Source organism: Catharus ustulatus, chromosome 25, assembly GCF_009819885.2.
Source record: "Catharus ustulatus isolate bCatUst1 chromosome 25, bCatUst1.pri.v2, whole genome shotgun sequence".
Lineage (NCBI taxonomy): Eukaryota > Metazoa > Chordata > Aves > Passeriformes > Turdidae > Catharus > Catharus ustulatus.
This window is the reverse complement of record NC_046245.1, coordinates 3028715-3049123: the sequence shown is the minus strand read 5'-3', so window position 1 is coordinate 3049123 and position 20409 is coordinate 3028715. Positions and strand designations below refer to the sequence as shown.

Below are 20409 nucleotides of genomic sequence, written 5' to 3'. Positions count from 1 at the left end.
ACCAAAATATTTTCTGGCAAAGGGGCCGTCAGACAGATGTTTTCCTGTTTGCATCCCAAATCCAAGCATGGCAGCTGCTGGAAAAACTCCTTCAAAAAAATAAAAAAGGATTTTTTTTCCCCAATTCCAACTTGTGCTGCCCCAGCTTTTGGGAACTTCCCAATCCAGCAGGAACTTGGAGCACAGGGGGTTTTCTGGGAGTTCAAACTCATTTAATGAGAGGGTTAAAACCTGGTTTTGTGTGTTTAAACCCATTTTGGGGGGTTAAAACCCACTTTGTGTGGGTTAAATCACATTTTTTGGGCTAAACCCCTTTTTTTGTGTGTGTTAAAACCCATTTATGGAGGTTAAAACCCATTTTTGAGGGTTAAAAACCCATTTTGAGGGGTTAAAACCCACTTTATGTGTTTTAAATCACATTGAGGGGGTTGCTCCAGCAGGAATTTTGGATTCAGAGTTTCCAGCAGCAGGGATCTGGTGATGCCACACAGAGCAGGGATTTCACACCCAGGGTTCCCCTTCCTTCCACCCCAAACCACTCCGGGATTCTGTGGCTCTGTGCCCCCAGAGCAGCTGTGTTTATGAACCCTCACATCCTTCACGAGCTGCTTTTAGTGTTTTATTTCCAAAACAGAGGTCACAGCCCACAGGAACAGCTTCCATCACACCAAAAATAAAGATTCCTCTTTTTTTCCTGTGAGCAAAATAAACTACAAATAAATGGTTGGGCTCCAGGTCAGGCATTTAAATCCCCAAACCAGATGAGGATCAGCCACTTCTTGATGATCAAAACCCAAATGGGCTTCAAGGGAGCTGGAGAGGGATTTTGGACGAGGGGGTGGAGAGACAGGATGAAGGAAATGGCTTCAAACCGACCCAGAGAGGGAAAGCAGCACCAGGAATTGTCTGGTAAAGCTCTCCCCGTGGGTGACCAGCCAGGACAACCATAAATTCCATTTATTCTGTTCAGTTCCACCAGGAGCTGTCCCCAGGGCTGTTCTCCAGAGAATCCCTGCCTGGATTTCTGTGGGAATAATTCCAGTGGGTCCCCAGAGCTTCTCTGCCACGTCAGGAATGTCCAAGGTGACAAGGACAGGAGTGGCACAGGAGGAGCTGGAGGTGACACTGAGCTGGAAAAATCCCATTCACTTGGGGAGGAAAACAAATCAGATCCCATCTTTACAATGAGCCTTTTCCATCCCCTGGCCTGTAATTGCCAACTTCAAAGCTGCCAGGGTTCTCACTAATGAGTTCAGCTCCAGCAACAGGAACCCAAACCTGTTCTGCTGCCTGTGAGCAGCATTTCCAGACCAGCCAAGCTGGGGGAAAAGACAGAATTCACAGAAAGACCGAGGACAGCCCTCCCAGAGGCTGGAATTAGGAAATGGGTTCGTTAATAATCGTTCATTAATGATCCTCCACCTGACAGGGCTGAGCAGCATCACACAGAGGGACAATGAGAATGCAGGGAGCTGCAAATGCCAGCCCTGGTTTGGTTTTTGTCCCAGTAAACAGCACAGCTGAGATAAAAAAATCAAGAATTCCTCAGAAATAACAAACACATCTGAGTGTCTCTGCAGAAATTTTGATCCTTTCACCTTCAGCACCTCCCCTTCCCCTCCCTGTAATGCAGGCACAGCTCACAGGATCCCAACTCCTTCCTGAGGACATGAAATGGGTTAAAAGAATAAAAACCCTCCCACATAAAACAACAGAGCTCTGGGAGAAGCTCTGCAGGTTTTTGGGAAGGAGAAGAGGGGAAGATCTATTTGTGCACTCACCTGGGAGGAAATTCTGGGGGAGGAACCTGATGGATGAACTCAAACTCGGACAAGAGCCACTTGGAGAGGTCGAGGCAGTGATATTCCCTGTGCTCAGCTCACCAGACATCCCAAAATTCCAATTCCAAGTGGAGGAAGGAGCCCAGCAAGGACAGGTCAGTCCCCACAGGAGAACCTCCAGCCCAGCTCCCACTCCAGGGCTCAACCTCCACCCAAATTCACCTCATTTTGCCTTTTGGGGAACCAAAATCTCAGCAAATCTCACTGAAGCAGCTCCTTCAAACCAAACAGAACCATCTGAGCTTGGGACAGAGAGGAGGAGAGGTCAGAGCATCCCCTCAGCTCCAGGACAATCCCCAGGGCAGCTTTGGGATGGTTTTTCCTTCCCAGCTGGATGCACAGAGCCCAAAACCCAAATCTGATTTATGGATTCACCTACCAAGGGTGAGGATTCTGTGGGGTGGGAGGAATTCCCTGGCTGGAGGGATCCCCAAAACCCAAACCAGATTTATGGATTCAGCCACCAGGGGTGAGGATTCTGAGGAGTGGGATGGAATTCCCTGGCTGGAGGGATCCCCAAAACCCAACCCAGATTTATGGATTCACCCACCCAGGGTGAGGATTCTGAGGGGTGGGAGGAATTCCCTGGCTGGAGGGATCCCCAAAATCCATTTTCCCATCCAAGCCAGCAGCACCTGCTGTGTGAATCCACAGGGAAAACCCAGCAGAAAGTGTCAGAGCCAAAGGAAAATTTAAAAAAAAATCCATAAAAATCCATCTTGACAAGGTTCCATAAGGATAGAACAGATTGGGGAGTCACTCCCAATACACAACAAAATAGTCACAGAGAAAAATAAAAAAAAAAGCCCAAATCAGAAGTGAGGGATGAGGAACACGAACTGGAATTCCCTCAGCTCCCACACCCGGATCCTCTCTGGAACTTTCTCCCCGTGGCCACCAGAGGAAGCTGCGACACCGAGCCCGGAGAGTCCCCAAAGTGTCACCTGAGCCCCGGGGACAGCGAGGTCACGGAACCCGGAGCTCTGAGAGTTTTAAACTTTCTGTGATTTCTGACACTGAGCTTTAAATTTCTTTTACATTTCACTCACGGCTCTGGAAAAGGCTTCCAAAATCTCCTCCTAATTTCTAATTCCAAATTATTTCTTAAATTCTAATTGCAAAGTAGTGGATTAGAATCGCTGGTGTGTGGTTTGAGGTGTGTGAAGGGTTTAAATTTTGGAGTTTTAAAAGATAATAAAAATATAGGAATATAATAGAATAAATATAATAAAACAGAATACATATAATAAAATAGAATACATATAATAAAATAGAATACGTATAATAAAATACAATATATATAATAAAATACAATTAAATTATAAAATGTTTATAATATAATAAATATAATAATATATTTAAAATAAAATATATGTGGTTTTAAAATGTAATAATAGGAATAGAAAAAAATTATGTTCTTTTTCTTCCTTCTTCTTCTTAGTTTGAAGTAGTGGGTTTTGGTTAAATAGAAAGTACCACACTGCAAGCCATAAGTATTTGGTTATTACATCAAAAATATAAATAATATAAATATTAGTTTTTAATTGAATAGTTTAGTCTTAAAAGACTAGGAGACATCAGGAGACACCAGGGGACATCAGGGGAGCACAGGACACCTCAAGCTGGAACGTGCAGCTGTCACCAGCTCCGTCCTTTCTCATCTTCAGGGCCCGTGGAATTCTTCTCCTTCCCAGCAGAGGAGCAGCAGCCCCCAGGACCCCAGGATTGGGATTTGCCAAGGAGGGAAGGGATGGAACATCCACCAGGACCCCAGGATTGAGATTTGCTAAGAGGGAAGTTGAGGAGCATCCACCAGGACAGGCAGGATTTGGGTTTGCAAGGGAGGCCCTGGTGGGACAGCCCAGGTCACCTGCAGGAGCTGGAAAGCAGCACTTTGGGTGATCCCAGCAGATTTCCCAACACAAAGCTCTCCTGGACTCACCAAAGTGAGATTGCCAGGATTTTTAAGGAGCTCCAGAGGGAATTCCCTGATGCCAGGAGCTCACAGACCCTTCCACCCCACCCTCAGGGACAGGTGGCCACGCTGGTGGCCAAGGACAGCCCTGAGCCCACCCAGCACCTCCCCTGGAATTCAACCCTGGGCACAGCCCTCACCTCCTCCTGGAAAACATTGCATCCTCCTGGAAAACGTTGCATCCTCCTGGAAAACATTTCATCCTCCTGGAAAACATTTCATCCTCCTTTCCCTTGCTGGGCAAAAAGGGAAAAAGGGATTTTGTATTTCTGAGCTCCAGCAGGTTCCAACAGAGGGAGCTGTGCTGTCCCAGAGGGTGACACTGACACCTTAGAAACTCTTTATTTAAATACTTTATTTAAAGCTTAACGCAGTTAACTTTTATATATATATATATAGAGATAGATAGATATAAACAATTTCTTCTCTCACTTCCCTAAATGAAAGCTGGATTTAGGGGGATACATTACTTGGGGTGGGGGTTGTTTTTTGTTTTTTTTTTCCTTCAAATAAAGTCATTTGTTATACATATAAAAATATATTACTTGGGTTTCCTTTCAGTTACAGGTCACACAAAGGGAGGGACGGACAAAAGAATGGAAGACGAGCACAAGGACTTCCAGAAGAAAAAGAAAAAGCAGTGGATTGGAGCGTGGGGCACACCTGGAGTTTACAGAGCAGCAGCAAGGCAAGGACTCCACGTTCTGCGACACAAACGGCACCACTCACACTGGGACACGCGGCCCCGCTCCCCGCGGGGTCCCGGCCCAACAGGACACGACAGCACCACAAACCAAAAGAAAAAGGAACTTCCAAAATCTGGAGCTGGAGCTCCTGGCCCTCAGAGCAGCTTGGAGCTGGGGGATGGGGCCCTTCCCTCCTCCAGGAAACACCGAGGGGACACCGAGGACAAGGGGACACAGGCTTGGAACCAGGTCAGCTCCTGTCCCAGCAGGAACAGGGACACAGGAGCACGGAGCGGGGGCTGCAGAGCACCCCAGAACATCCCAGAGCGTCACAGAGAATCCCAGAGCACCCCAAAACCTCCCAGAGCACCCCAGAGTGTCACAGAGCACCCCAAAACACCCCAGAGCATCACAGAGAATCCCAGAGCATCCCAGAACACCCCAGAGCACCCCAAAGCACCCCAGAGATTCTCAGAGCACCCCAGAGTGTCACAGAGAACCCCAGTGATTCTCAGAGCATCCCAGAGCACCCCAGGACATCCCAGAGCACCCCAGAGCACCCCAAAACATCCCAGAGAACCCCAGAGAATGCCAGAGCACTCCAGAGTGTTACAGAGAACCCCAGGGCACCCCAGAGCATCCCAGAGCACCCCAGACCATTCTAGAGCACCCCAGAGCATCTCAGAGAATCCCAGAGCACCCCAGAAAACCCCAGAGAATCCCAGAGCATCCCAGAGCACCCCAGAGATTCTCTGAGAACCCCAGAGCACTCCAGAATACCCCAGAGAATCCCAAAGCAACCCAGAGCATTTCAGAGCACTCCAGAGCATCCCAGATCATCTCAGAGCAACCCAGAGTGTCACAGAGAATCCCAGAACACCCCAGAGCACCCCAGAGCATCCCAGAGATTCTCAGAGCATCCCAGAGCATCCCAGAGATTCTCAGAGCACCCTAGAGCATCTCAGAGCACCCCAGAACACCCCAGAACATCCCAGGACACCCCAGAGCACCCCAGAGTACTCCAGAGCACCCCAGAGATTCTCAGAGCACCCCAGAGCACCCCAGAGCATCACAGAGCACCCCAGAACATCCCAGGACACCCCAGAGCACCCCAGAGAATCCCAGAGATTCTCAGAGCAACCCAGAGCATCTCAGAACACCCCAGAGCACCCCAGAACATTTCAGAACATCTCAGAGGACCCCAGAGCACCCCAGAACATCCCAGAGCACCCCAGAATACCCCAGAGCACCCCAGAGCATCTCAGAACACCCAGGGCATCCCAGAGCATTTCAGAACATCTCAGAGCACCCCAGAATACCCCAGAGCACACCAGAGCACAGCTCTCCATCAGAACAGGCACAGAGAAATCCAGGGAAAGGCCACAGGGAGGGACGAGGGGACATCCCAGGGCGGCTCAGCGCAACCCCGGCACGGAGACAAAAAATCCACAGCAAAAAGGCCACAAATGTACCCAGAATTTTCACCCTTCCAGGTCTGTAGGTGAGGGAACAAACTGCACACTGAGTGCTGGCACTGCACAGAGCTGCTCCCAGCCCCAGCCAGGCACGGGGGTGTTGGCACCGCCTTTGATGCCGCTCCAAGCTCGGCTGCCCGGCGGCTCCGCTCCCACTCCCACGGCTCCCATTCCATTTCCCACCCACCCCAAGGCAGCCCCGAGCTCAGAAATCCTTCATTCTCCCAGCTGCTCCTCTCCACAGTGTTTTTCCCCCCCAGTTGGTGGCTCAGCAAAGCCACCAAGCTCTTTTGGGAGCCCTCCAAGGAAGGAACGAGCCCCACACTGGCACCAGTTTGGCAACGAACTGGGATGCAAAGGAACAGCTCATAAATAAATAAGTAAACAAATAAATAAACCCACAGCACCTCTAGCAGCTGCCAAAAAGAACACTCATAAAACAAAAAAAAACACAACAAAGCAGGGTATGGCACAAGTGAAGTTCTCCAGACCAAACTTCCAATCTCCCTCATGGTTGTGGCCTTTCCCTCCTCTTCTAAAGCAGGGAAGGGAGTTTAAGGATTTAGAGAATCCTCTAAAGCAGGGTAGGGAGTTTAAGGATTTAGAGAATCCTCTAAAGCAGGGCAGGGAGTTTCAGGATTCAGGCAATCAGGTTTCTGTGATCACAGTGTGTGCCCATGGCTCTGCCTCCTCCTCGTTTCACTGCAGCTGCCCAATTGAAATTGAAGCCAAGACAGGGACAGGAGGATAAAAAGCTTCAGGAACAAACAGTGAGCTGAGGGGGGAAAGGCCATGAGCTCCCTCGTGTCCAGGCACATCTGGAACCACACACCCAGCTGTGGAGCGGCCCCAGTGCAGAGGTGTGAAATCCTGCACGGAGCTCCTACAGCAGCTGACTTTTGGGAGCACTGCCCCACGGCTCTGCCCAGAATTCAACCCTCAAACATCCCACAAGGCTTGGAAAACGAGCAACAGAGAGGGGAGGACGGACAGACAGACAGACAGACAGACAGAGCCTCAGGAGCAGCAGCTGCAGGAGCCACAGGGCCCCCAGGGAATGGGCGACCAAAGGAAGGCAATGGCGAGTACAGCCACAGCGAGGGAGGGGCAGGGACAAAGCCACGACACGGGGCTGGCACTTGGGGCCCTCACAGGGGCAGGTCAGTGCTGTTGTGGCGCGTTTTCCTCGAGGTGCCATCGTCCCTGGGCAGGGCCCGCTGCAGGCTGGACATGGCCGCCGTCTTCTTGAGGTCGATGACGGCGTACGAGTCGGTGCGGCGGGGCCCGGGGCTGCCCGGAGCTGCCACCACCCCCGGCTCCTGCTGGCCCCGGCAGGGCTCAGGCTCCAGCTCCACCTGGATGTAGTTGAGCTGCCGTGGGGGCTCGGGGCAGGCCCGGGGGAAGTCGAAGCTGAAGACGTTGGGCAGGCGGCTGCGCCGGGCGCGGGGCAGGAAGGCCCGGCGCGGCTGCGGGGCCGAGCTCTCTGAACCCATGGAGTTCTGCAGGGGCTCCTCCTCTCCAGCCTCAGAGAAACCACTGGGGGATGGTGTGTTGTCCTGCTGGCCGTGCCGGGCCGGCTGCAGCTCCCACACCGGCGGCAGCGCCGGAAGGTTCTCGTAGTGCAGCAGCGCCGAGCGCCGCTGCGAGCAGCTCCCGTCCTCCTGGCACGGCTTGGAGCGGCCAGCCCGGCTCAGGGACGAGCTGCTGGGGGCCAGCAGCCCGTTGAGGTTCTCATAGACACACTGTGGGGACGGACAGCCCTCGTGCCACTCGTTGTTGTTGTTGTTGGGGGCGCAGAGGTGAGGCCGGCATTGGCGGGGGTGCCGGCACAGCCGGCGGTAGCCGGAGCTGGGAGCCAGCACGAATTTCACCTCCCCTGGCTGCAGGAAGACCTGGGGGTTTCGGTCTTCCAGGGAGCAGCTGTGGTTCCTAGGGGGGAAAGGAGGGTGGGCTTCAGGCAAGGAGTGCAGACAGTGGCGGCCCCTCGGCTCCGGCTCGCCGGTGTTCATGTAGGTGTGGGACTGCAAGGAGAGAAGCAGAGGGACAGTGAAAGGAGGAGACAGCACAGACCAGAGCCAAGCAGCTGAGAAACCACCAGGAGAGAGGAGTTCCTCAGTGGATGATGAGGGGAAAAAAAAAGGATTTTGGAAGTTGGGAAGGTTTTGGGAGGGAAAATGTAGAAGTTGGTTTTGTGGGCTGAGAGAGACAAAAAGACACAGGTGCAGATGCACAATGTGTGTCCACATGGATGGACATCTGCAGGAATTTCCTCGTGGAAAAGGTGATCAGGCTTTGGGAGGGGCTGCCCAGGGAGGCTGAGAGTCCCCATCCCTGGAGGTGTCACCTGGACGTGGCACTGAGTGCTCTGGGATCAGGCACAGGTTGGATTTCATCTTTTACAGCCTCAGTGATTCTGGGATCAGGCACAGGTTGGATTTAATCTTTCCCAGCCTCAGTGATTCTGGGATCAGACACAGGTTGGATTTCATCTTTTCCAGCCTCAGTGATTCTGGATCAGGCACAGGTTGGATTTCATTTTGGATTTCATCTTTTCCAGCCTCAGTGATTCTGGGATCAGGCACAGATTGGATTTAATCTTTCCCAGCCTCAGTGATTCTGTATCATGCTCCATGCACATCTCACAAATCTCCTCCAGTGGCTCACAGGTGATCCCACAACCCTCACACCTGCCCAGGCCTCCCTGGGGGTGGCTCAGACCAGCTGAGTTTTGTAGGAAAAATCCTTAAAATTCAACAACTGCGAGCCAAGAGCTGAACCTCAAAAACAAAAATAAAAAGGGTCTGAATTTAGGGGTTGTGTGACAGATTTTTGTGACAGAGCATCAGTTCTAGTGAAGTATCAAAGAGCAGGAGCCTCCAGGAGGAAAATGAAAAAGAATAAAAAGAGTGACAAGGTGTGAGGATGCCCTGAGCTTTGGGGGAAACCCAGAACTGCACCCAGCAGAGTCTGGGGTGGCTTTACCTGCTCCTCAGGCCCCAGGAGGGGGTGGGTGGAGTCCTCCCCCACAGAGGAGTGTCTGAGGCTGCTCACTGAGGGGTGCCGGGCTGCAGGGCAGGACAGGGATTCTCCAGGGAAGCTGTGAAATCCATTGGGAAGTCCAGTGTAGCCCAGACCTGTGAGGGAATCAAGGCAGAGAAGCATGAGATTGGTGCAAAATAGAATGATGACACTTTGAGAGTGAGCTGGGCTCTTCTGGACACCCTGGAAGGTAAAACCAGCCTGTTCAGGGGCTGTCCCAGGGCTGGAACACACACACAAAGGCCAGACCCTCCTTTAAATCTAAGAAATTCCTCATGGAGCCATTCCAGATGTGGCTTCCTGCAGAAATCACCTGGTGTGGAGAGAGCCAGCTGAGAGCTCTGACAGCTCTGACAGCTTGGGAGGGATTTTTGTGTCTCTGTTCCCTCACAAACCAAATCCCACAGAGGGTCACAGCAAACACAGAGGGATCCAGGGGCAGTTTGATGGGGGCACTGCAGGTGTCACCCCCAGCCCTGTGTCCCCTGCCCTGTCTGAAACACTCATCTTAAAGAAATTAGGATTTTTAGTTAAAATTTAGAAGAAACTGGGCTGGAGATAGTTACCTGAAACTTAAATAATTGATTCCTGTCAATTTATGTTTGCTGAGCTGTGCTTGCAATGGGAAAGGATGAAACTGGTAGGTAGGTCCAAAGAACACAAACAATTGCAACCAGAAATTCATTCTTTGCAAAACTGGAGCTGCCCCAAAAACCATTTTTATTGTCATTGATAGAAAAGTTCAGGGTGAGGAAGACCCACCTTACTTCCTCCTTTTAAGACCTCTCCCCACAAAAACGACCCCAGACTTAATTCAAGCAGCCAACCATGCTTCTTAATTGCCATTCCAGCTAATTACCATGGGAAGCAGGGCTGGGAGGGGCTGGTATTATGAATATTTATTTGTTTGAACCTTTTGTCAATAAATAGACTCTGTGATCCCCTGTGATTTTGCAGTGTGTATTAGGGGTTACCTCACACTGCTGCCCAGCGCTGAATAAACATTCACTTTGTAACTTTAAATTGTTAGAGAGTGTTTTGTCCATCACAGCTGAGTATGGGTGTTAGACCAACACTCATATTTTGGTAAATCATGTCCCCAAAGCCTGGCTCTTACTGCTGGGGCCCTGCTCCCGCTCCTGGCTGTTCCTGGAGATCACCACAGGCTCCTCCACCACGTTGATGCTGTTGCACTGCATCAGCTCCTGCAGCAGGTTGAAGATCTCCTCTGCTCGGGAGCACTTGAAGGCAAAAATCCCTGCCAGGGGCAGAGAGGAGGGTTAGAACAGCAAGGAGGTGATCCTGCTTTAAAATGTGTGTTTTCCCACTTCTGATTTCTTTCTGAATTCTGATTTCTTCTGCTGTTGTCTGTCAGGAAAAACAACCAAGTCTGTGGATTGTTCATGAAATAATAAACCAGAAATCATGGAGTACAGAATCACAGAGTCACAGAATCACAGAGTCACAGAATCACAGAATCACAGAATCACAAAAATCACAGAGTCACAGAATCACAGAGTCACAAAATCACAGAGTCACAGAGTCAGAGTCACAGAATCACAGAGTCAAAGTCACAGAATCACAGAAGCAGTCACAGAATCACACAGTCACAGAATCACAGAGTGACAGAGTCACAGCCACACAGTCACAGAATCACAGAGTCACAGAGTCACAGTCACAGAGTCACAGAGTCACAGAATCACAGAGTCACAGAGTCACAGAATCAGTCACAGAGTCACAGAGTCACAGTCACAGAGTCACAGTCACAGTCACAGAGTTACAGTCATAGAATCACAGTCACAGAATCACAGAATCACAAAATCACAGTCACACAGTCACACAGTCACAGAATCACAGAGTCACAGAATCAGAGTCACAGAATCGGAATCACAGAATCAGTCACACAGTCACAGAGCCACAGAGTCACAGAGTCACAGTCACAGAGTCACAGTCACAGAGTCACAGAATCAGTCACAGAGTCACAGAGTCACAGAGTCACAGTCACAGAGTTACAGTCACAGAATCACAGAGTCACAGAATCACAGAATCACAGAATCACAGAGTCACAGTCACAGAGTCACAGAATCACAGAGTCACAGAATCACAGAATCACAGAGTCACAGTCACAGAATCACAGAATCACAGAGTCACAGAATCACAGAATCACAGAATCACAGAGTCAGACTCACACAATCACAGTGTCAGAGTCACAGAGTCACAGTCACAGAGTCACAGAATCACCAGGTTGGAAGGGGACCCCCAAGATCATCAACTCCAATCCATGCCCTAACACCTCAACCAGCCCATGGCACCAAGTGCCACAGTACAGAATACAGAATGGTTTGGGGTTGGAAGGGACCTTAAAGATCATCCAGTCCCAACCTGCCCCAAGGCCAGAGTGCCCAGAGCTCCATCCAGGCTGGCTTTAAACCCCCACACAGGTGGGGAGGGCCAGGTGAACTGCTCACCTCTCCTGTCTGACCTCATCCTCTCCCAGGGGAAAATGCAGGCAGTGACTGCTCAAAGCTGGCCCCATGAACAGGAAGGTCACATTTTTAAAAATCTCTGGGATTGAAGAGTCTCTCCCCAAAGGAGCAGCCCAGGCCAGGAGCCAATCCCAGGCTGGCACACGCACACACCAAAGCCATGGCAACAGAACAGCCTGGCAACAAGGGCTGCTCCCAAAGAGCCACTTTTTTCCATGTTCTGGCCAAAATGAAAAATAAAAACCCAGCTGGATCTGCCTTGCATCAGGTGGGGAGCAGCATCAGCAAGGAGGGCTCCAGGTGAAATGAAAAAGCAGCATAAAATCCTACAAGGAAGGGAGAAAACTCAGCCAACATCACCCCTCTCGTTTGTGCTGAAAGATAAAAATTCTGCAGGATGTGAGAGCTCTGCTTCACCCCCTCTGCCTGCACCTGAGCAGAGCCAAACCACAGAGAGGGCAGAGTTTTTATCCCTGCATTAAATTTTCATCCTGCAAAAGGCAAAGCAGGAACCAAAGGACAAATTCCCTGATAGGAGAGGAAAACCCCACCAAAATAAATATTAAAGAGCAGCAGATGCCACTGTGGGTTCACACAGACCCTGAGCACTCACAGGAGTCCTTTTGGAGTTTACAAACACATTAACAGAATGAGAAAACAACCTTTTTTTTTTTTTTTTTTTTTTTTTTCTCTCCCAGGGGATGCAGATGCCAAGGAAATGTTCAGCTCTTTTTAAAAGCAGCAGAGACAGACTGGTGAAGGAACCAAAGAGGCACCACTGTAAATCTGTAATTCCTCTATTCCCAGACTATTCCCAGTGCTGCTGGTGACTTGGCATCAGCTCCTGGCTGAGTCACTTCCCTCTCCATGCTCACAACATCAGGAATTCCTTTTTCTCTGTCACAAAGTGCTGCCAGACCCAAAATCAGAGCTCTGAGTAGAACCAGCACTGACCAGGGAAAAGCACTGAGGAGAACAAAACCCAAAACTCCAACAAAAACTGCTCTGTGGAATAAAGAATCCTGAGGGGGAGCTGGAAAAAGGTGCAGGTGCTGCTTTATGCTGAGCTGAAAGATGATTTTAAAAGTCTTGGAAATGGTTTGAATCTCCTGAGGAAGGCCCAGCAACCCCTCCTGGGGCACCAAAGCACAGAGCAACAACCCCAAAACTGCTTCACCAGAATCCCCACGAGAGCAGCAAGGAAAAGCCATCAGATTTATTCCAATTGATCCCAATTTTAACCCTGAGGATCCCCTGAGCACCAGGAATTCAGGGAGACACGAGGATCAGCTGCCTTTGGGTGATGCCTTGAGTTCAGCTCAGTTCCAAACTCTGCACTGCATTGGAGTGTAACTCTGAACTTTATAAAAGTGTCAGCAAGTTCTCCTCACAGTTTAATTGGACAAAACTTTTGCAGCCCTAGAACCAAGGATTCCACTGCAGCTTCAGCCCCAAACAGTGCAAACAGCAGCACTTGAGAAATTGAGGAGAGAAGTGAGGATGGGATTGCAGAACCTGGAGCTGGAATTGGACAATGAAGCCCAAGATGGAAATGGAACAAAACTTAGAAAAGTGAAAATTGGTGACTCAGAGCCCATCTTGGGTCCACCTTGGGTATAGCCCTGACCAGGCTCTGGCACTGCCCAAGGTGAATCCTTTGAAGCTTTTTAATAAATCCCTGCTTTATTCCTTTAACTCTGTCCAGCCTCTGCTCCAGGGAGCCTCACAAGGGGTCGTGGGGAGAGAAATCTCAGCACTGCTGCCCCCAGGGAGCCCCCAGGCACTGACTGTGTCCCAGGCACTACCCCTGTCCCCAGGCACTCACTGTCCCTGTCCCCAGGGACACCCAGGACCCCCTAGAAACTGCCCCTGTCCCCCAGAAGCCCCCAGGGACCTCCCAGGACTGCCCCCAGGCACTGCCCCTGTCCCTCCTGACCCGAGGAGCCCCCAGAGACCCTGCAGACCCCCAGCACTGCCTGTCCCCCTTGTCCCCCAGAACCCCCCAGAATCCCCCAGGACCCCTGGCACTGACCCTGTCCCCCAGGAGCCCCCAGGACCCTGTCCCCAGAACCTCCCTGGACCCCTCAGGACACCCAGCACTGCTCTATCCTCCAGGCCCCCAGCACTGCCCTTGTCCCCAGAACCCCCCAGAACCATTCAGGACCCCAGCACTGCCCCTGTCCCCCCTGTCCCCAGCACTGCCCCTGTCCCCCCTGTCCCCCTGTCCCCCTGTCCCAGCACTGACCCTGTCCCAGCACTGCCCCTGTCCCCCTGTCCCCTGTCCCCTGTCCTGTCCCCGCACTGACCCTGGCCCCTGTCCCCCTTGTCCCCAGCACTGCCCCTGTCCCCCTGTCCCCGTGTCCCCCTGTCCCCTGTCCCAGCACTGCCCCTGTCCCCCCTGTCCCCCCTGTCCCCCTGTCCCCTGTCCCCTGTCCCCTGTCCTGTCCCCGCACTGCCCCTGTCCCCCCTGTCCCCTGTCCTGTCCCCGCACTGACCCTGGCCCGTGTGGCAGCGCCGGCCGCTCTCGAAGGAGAACAGGTTGGAGTCGAAGCCGTAGCGCCGCAGGCTCAGGTACGGCCACCGGACAGCGTCGCGTTTGTGCGTGTGCAGGATCAGCTCCCTGGGCGTCAGCTCCATCACCCCCGAGCCCAGCTCGTGCCCCTCGTCATCCACGTTGGTCACCTGAGGGATACAGGGCAGGGACACAGCCATGGGTGGGTCAGGGACACAGGGCAAGGACACAGCCATGGATATCTGAGACCTGGGGGGACACAGGGCAAGGACACAGCCATGGATGGCTCAGAGCTGAGGGGACACAGGGCAAGGTCTGAGACCTGAGGGGACACAGGGCAAGGGCAAGGACAGAGCCATGGATGGCTCAGAGCTGAGGGGACACAGGGCAAGGGCACAGCCATGGATATTTGAGACCTGAGGGGACACAGGGCAAGGACAGAGCCATGGGTGGGTCACACCTGAGGGGACACAGGGCAAGGACAAAGCCACGGGTGGCTCAGACTGAGGGGACAGAGGGCAAGGACAAAGCCATGGGTGGCTCAGAGCTGAGGGGACACAGGGCAAGGACACAGCCATGGATATCTGAGAGCTGAGGGGACACAGTGCAAGGACACAGCCATGGATATTTGGGACCTGAGGGGACACAGGGCAAGGACACAGCCACAGCCTGGCTGAGGCTGGAAAGAGCTCTGGGATCAGCCAGTTCAAATCTCTGCTTTTCCAGGTGGGAACTCCCCAGGCAGCTCCAAGGCCTGAGCACGCTTTCCATGAGGAAATTCCTGCTCATTTCCAGCCTAAACCTCCCCTGGTGCAGCTTGAGGCTGATTCCTCATCCTGTCCCTTGAGGCTGATTCCTCAAACAACTCATCCTGGCCTTCCCTTCCTCCAGAGCCACAAATTCCCTCTGAGCCTCCTCTTCTCCAGGCTGAGTCCCTTCCCCAGCTCCCTCAGGATTCCCCAAACCCTTCCCAGCTCCTTCAGCTCCTCCAAACCCTTCCCAGCTCCCTCAGGATCCTCCAAACCCTCCCCATTTCCCTCAGGATGGTCCAAACCCTTCCCCAGCTCCCTCAGGATTCTCCAAACCCTTCCCCAGCTCCTTCAGCTCCTTCAAATCCTTTCCAGGTCCCTCAGGACTCTCCAAACCCTTCCCCATTTCCCTCAGGATCCTCCAAAACCTTCCCCACCTCCTTCAACTCCTCCAAACCCTTCCCCAGCTCCCTCAGGATTCTCCAAATCTTTCTCCAATCCCCCCAGGATCATCCAAACCCTTCCCCAGCTCCCTCAGAGTCATCCAAACCCTTTGCCATTTCCCTGAGGTCTCTCCAAACCCTTTCCCTTCCCCTCAGCTCCTCCAATCCCTTCCCCATTTCCCTCAAGATTCTCCAATCCCTTCCCCATTTCCCTCAGGACTCTCCAAACCCTTCCCCAATCCCCTCAGGACCATTTAAACCCTTCTCCATTTCCCTCTGGACTCCCCAGACCCTTCCCCAGCTCCTCAAGACTCTCCAGACCCTTCCCCAATCCCCTCAGGACTCTCCAAATCTTTCTTCAATCCCCTCAGGACTCCCCAAACCCTTCCCCATTTCCCTCAGGACTCTCCAAACCATTCCCCAGCTCCCTCAGCACTCTCCAAACCCTTCCCCAATCCCCTCAGGACTCCCCAAACCCTTCCCCATTTCCCTCAGGACTCTCCAAACCCTTCCCCAATCCCCTCAGGTCTCCCCAAACCCTTCCCCAGCTGCTCCAGCTCCGTTCCCCTCCCTGGCCACTCTCCAGCCCCTCGGTGTCTCCCTTGCTGTGAGAGCCCAGAGCTGGACAGGCCCCTGCAGGTGCCCCAGCCCTGATCCCCCTCCCTCTCCTGTGCCTTTTTCCCAGCTGAGAGCAGGGATCTGTGGCTGGCAGGAGTTTGGCAGCTCAGCTGAGCCCAGGCTCTGGAACACAGCCCTGAGCAATGAAAGGTTTTTCTCTCCAGTCCCCCATTTCCTTGAATTTCCCAAGCAGAGGCAATTTAGCAGCAAATCCAAACACATTTTGCAGCAGGAGTTTCTTAAGGAAAGTGAAAAAAAAAAAAAAAAACAAAAAAACCAAACCACAGAAGTGATGAATTTGTGGAGGGACAGAAATCTCCTCTCCCCTCATGCACTCAGAGCTGTCCCAAACCCTGTGATGGGGTTGGAAGGGCAAGAATTTACCTTGAATTTGGTGGGGTGGTTGTCTGGGATGCTGTCTGTGCACAGACAGCTGCAGCAGCTCCCCATGACGCCAGGCAGAGAGGCAATCCCTGGGGACAGGACACAAATTTTGGCACCAGCACATTCCCAGCCCAGCCCTCCCCCATCCCAGTGGGGCTGCAGCTCCAACTCTTTGCTCTGCTCCTCGATTAATGAGTGCTGCAAGTCGAACATTAATTAAAACCAACAGGTTTCTTACCATTAGGCAGTTGTTGGATTTGTTGTGGGGGAGTGAGAAGGAATTCCCACTGCAGTCCCTCTATCTCCCTCAGGACTTCATGGCAAGCAGGTTTCACCTAAAACACGAGGGGAACACTCCCATCTTCCACCTGGCAAGGAGAACACAATTAAACAATGATAAAAGCAGAGAAAATTAAAAAGCAGGGGGTGGGAGAGTGACTGAACTTCCCTTCAGACATCCCAAGGAAAGCATTTTGTGTTTAATTAATTCCATTTATATCAATACAGAAAAACTCTGCACAGCAATGAAAAATACACAGCTAAAAAAAATGAAATAAGAGATATTTTATTTCCTGGCTTTGGGATCTTACAGAGGAGTGGGGTTTACCAGGGTGAAGAAAATCAAACTGAGCAGCCAGGGGTGGTGAGGAATGTGAAGGTGCCTTCACTGCAGGGAAGGTCCTTCAGGGTCAGAGAACCAGCAGCTGTTCTGCTTTGGAGCAGGAGAAGTGAAAAAAAAGGCCAGAAAACACAAAAATTTTGTTTTCTGACCCGGAAAACACAGAAATTCTGCTTTGTGACCCACTCAGAGGATCAGGCAGGCAGGAGTTGCCTGCAGTAGGAGTGAGAAATTCCTGGGTACACTAGAAATACTCCAGTTTTTCAAAATTGTAGTGAAATAAATGTGAAATTCTGCTGTCCCTGATGGAGACTCGGGCAGGTGACAGGGGATGATGCCAGGAGTGCCCTGAGAGCAGCTCAGTGTCCCCACCTGACCCACCAGGACCCCCAGCCTGGCACAGGGCAGGAAATGGCAATTTGGGAGCCTCCTCCCATTGGGAACCTCATTCCATTGGGAATTCTTCACTTTGGGAGCCTCTTCCCATTGGGAACCTCATTCCATTGGGAATTATTTCCATTGGGAATTCTTTCCTTTGAGCCTCTTCCCACTGGGAACCTCTTTCCCTTGGGAATTATTTCCTTTTGGATCCCCTTTCCTTTGGGAATTTCCTCCTTTCCAGGAGCCCCCTGAATGCTCCCTCAGCACTTCCCACTGCTCCTTGCTGGTGAATTCCTTTTCACACACAGATCCCCGAGTCTTCAGGCTCCTGCTCTGCACTTCCAGCTCACCTTCCCATCCCTGTTTGCCAGTTCAGAACCTAAAAAAACCCCAAGAGCCCAGCAGGGCTCCCCACAGCAGGGCTGGGTCTCTCCTGAGGCCACCAGCCCCATCCAGGCTCCCAGGATCCCAACCTAAATCCTGCTTGGACCAGGCTCTCCCAAATCCCAACCTAAATCCTGCTTGGACCAGGCTCTCCCGAATTCCAACCTAAATCCTGCTTGGACCAGGCTTTCCCAAATTCCAGCCTAAATCCTGCTTGGACCAGGCTCTCCCGAATTCCCTGCAGAAATCCCTGGTGCCTTCACCCCCCTGCCAGCCCTTCTCTCAACCCCAGAGCTGGAGAAGCAGATCCACTTATCCCAAAGGATCAGGGCACCCTGACACCCCCTTCTCCTCGTGTGGAAAAGCACCAGGTGCCACATGAACCCCTCCAGGACACGCAGGGACAGACCCAAGCCATCCTCCCAGGAAAAGGAGGGAGCAGCTCTGGAGGGGCAAGGAGAAAGGGATGGAGGGAAGAGGAAAGGGATGGGGGGCTGAGGAGGGGGGTGCAGGGAGGGAAAAGGGAATGGAGAGAGGAGGAAAGGGATGGAGGGATGGGGAAGGGGATGCAGGGATTGGGAAAGGGATGCAGGGATGGGGAAAGGGATGAGGAAGGGATGGAGGGATGAGGAAGGGGATGAGGAAGGGGATGAGGAAGGGGATGAGGAAGGGGATGCAGGGATGGGGAAGGGGATGCATGGATGAGGAAGGGGATGAGGAAGGGGATGAGGAAGGGGATGTAGGGATGAGGAAGGGGATGCAGGGATGGGGAAGGGAATGCAGGGATGCAGGGATGGAGGGATGGGGAAGGGGATGCAGGGATGAGGAAGGGGATGCAGGGATGCAGGGATGAGGAAGGGGATGCAGGGATGGGGAAGGGGATGCAGGGATGAGGAAGGGGATGCAGGGATGGGGAAGGGGATGCAGGGATGAAGGGATGAGGAAGGGGATACAGGGATGCAGGGATGAGGAAGGGGATGCAGGGATGCAGGGATGAGGAAGGGGATGCAGGGATGCAGGGATGAGGAAGGGGATGCAGGGATACAGGGATGAGGAAGGGGATGCAGGGATGGGGAAGGGGATGCAGGGATGAGGAAGGGGATGAAGAGATGAGGAAGGGGATGCAGGGATACAGGGATGAGGAAGGGGATGCAGGGATGGGGAAGGGGATGCAGGGATGAGGAAGGGGATGAAGAGATGAGGAAGGGGATGCAGGGATACAGGGATGGGGAAGGGGATGCAGGGATGCAGGGATGAGGAAGGGGATGCAGGGATGAAGCCGGGCCTGCAGAGCCCGTGGGAAGAGGAGCCTGAGGAAGGGACGAGCCCCGGGGGTAGCGGAGAACGGGCTGCGAGCAGCGGCCGGGGCAGCCCGGGGAGGGCCCGGGGGGATCGGGACGGGGGCGGCGCCGCGGCCCCGCTCCAGCCGCGCTCGGTACCTGAGGCGCTCCCGGCTCCGCCGTCCGGGAGCTGCGGCCCTGGCCCCCCCGGCCCGGCCCTTCCCGGAGCCCGGAGCGTGTCGGGGCCCCCGGCCCGGCCCTGGCCCTGCCCGGCCCGGCGGGTCCGGGGGTCCCGGAGCGATCGGGGCCGGGCCGGGCCCGCGGGAGCAGCCACAGCGACAGCCACGCGCGGCCGCCAGGGGGCGCCAGCGGCGCGGCCGAGCCCGGGGGGCGGGGCCAAGGGGCGGGACTTTTTTGTGGGCGTGGCTTTGGGTGGGCGTGGCTTTGGGTGGGCGTGGCTTTGGGTGGGCGTGGTCTGATGGGGACGGGAGGGTTTGGGGTTCAGCGAGAGGAGTTCGGGGGTCTCAGGGAGGGGAGGACGCTGGGGGGTCAGTGCAGGGGGATTTGGGGAGTTTGGGGTCGGGGGATACTCGAGAGGGATCAGTGGAGGGGATTTGGGGAGGGGTTTGAGGAAGGAGAGGGGCTGGAGGGGTCAGTGGAAGGAGATTTGTGTTCGGGGGATGCTCGAGGAGGGGTCAATGGAGGGGATTTGGGGAGGGGTTTGGGGAAGGAGAGGGGCTGGAGGGTCAGCAAAGGGGGATTTGGGGTTGGTGGATGCTCGAGGGGGATGAGTGGAGGGGATTTGGGGAGGGGTTTGAGGAAGGAGAGGGGATGGAGGGGTCAGTGGAAGGGGATTTGTGTTCGGGGGATGCTCGAGGAGGGGTCAATGGAGGGGATTTGGGGAGAGGATTTGGGGAAGGAGAGGGGCTGGAGGGTCAGCAGAGGGGGATTTGGGTTCGGGGGATGCTCGAGGAGGGGTCAATGGAGGGGATTTGGGGAAGGAGAGAGGCTGGGGGGTCAGCAAAGGGGAATTTGGGGAGTTTGGGTTCGGGGGATGCTCAAAGGGGGTGAGTGGAAGGGATCTGGGGAGGGTCTGAGGCACGAGAGGGGCTGAGGGGGCAGCAAAGGGGGATTTGGGATCGGGGGATGTTCAAGGGGGATCAGTGGAAGGGATTTGGGGAAGGGTCTGAGGCAGGAGAGGGGCTGGGGGGTCAGTGCAGGGGGATTTGGGGTCTGGGCCGGAGGGTTGCTCAAGGAAGGGTCCGTGGAAGGGGATTTTGCAGGGTTTGGGACGGAAGGATGCCCTCGGGGGTCAGTGGGGGAGGATTTGGGGTCTCTGGGGAAGGAGGAGGCTCGGGAGGGCTGAAGCAGCCCCAGCACGGCCCAGCCCCCCCAGTCCCAGAGCACAAAACCAGTGCAGGCAGTGCCGGGGGGGCACTGGGGTCCCCCCGCACCCCCAGACCCCCTCGGGGCACTCCTGAGCCGGGCTGGGACACGCGGGGACACACCCGGGACACACACACAGAGCCCACCAGGA

At 53.6% G+C, this 20409-nt stretch overlaps 1 protein-coding gene across 2 annotated transcripts; it reads right to left on the bottom strand.

The window, feature by feature from the left end:
* Positions 1-5775: 5775 nt before the first annotated feature.
* On the bottom strand, positions 5776-19117 carry FRS3 (fibroblast growth factor receptor substrate 3). Of its 2 annotated transcripts, XM_033080298.1 has the most exons (7): positions 19032-19117; positions 16447-16576; positions 16209-16297; positions 13998-14184; positions 10134-10274; positions 8960-9111; positions 5776-7998 (listed from the first exon to the last, which is right to left on the bottom strand). In XM_033080298.1, the coding sequence occupies exons 3-7, from the start codon at positions 16272-16274 to the stop codon at positions 7126-7128; spliced, it is 1419 nt and encodes a 472-aa protein (XP_032936189.1). In that variant the 5' UTR covers positions 16275-16297; positions 16447-16576; positions 19032-19117; the 3' UTR covers positions 5776-7125. The 2 variants fall into 2 exon arrangements, with proteins under 2 accessions (XP_032936189.1, XP_032936190.1); XM_033080299.2 differs by lacking the exons at positions 13998-14184; positions 16209-16297; positions 16447-16576; positions 19032-19117 and adding an exon at positions 11485-12161.
* Positions 19118-20409: the final 1292 nt, after the last annotated feature.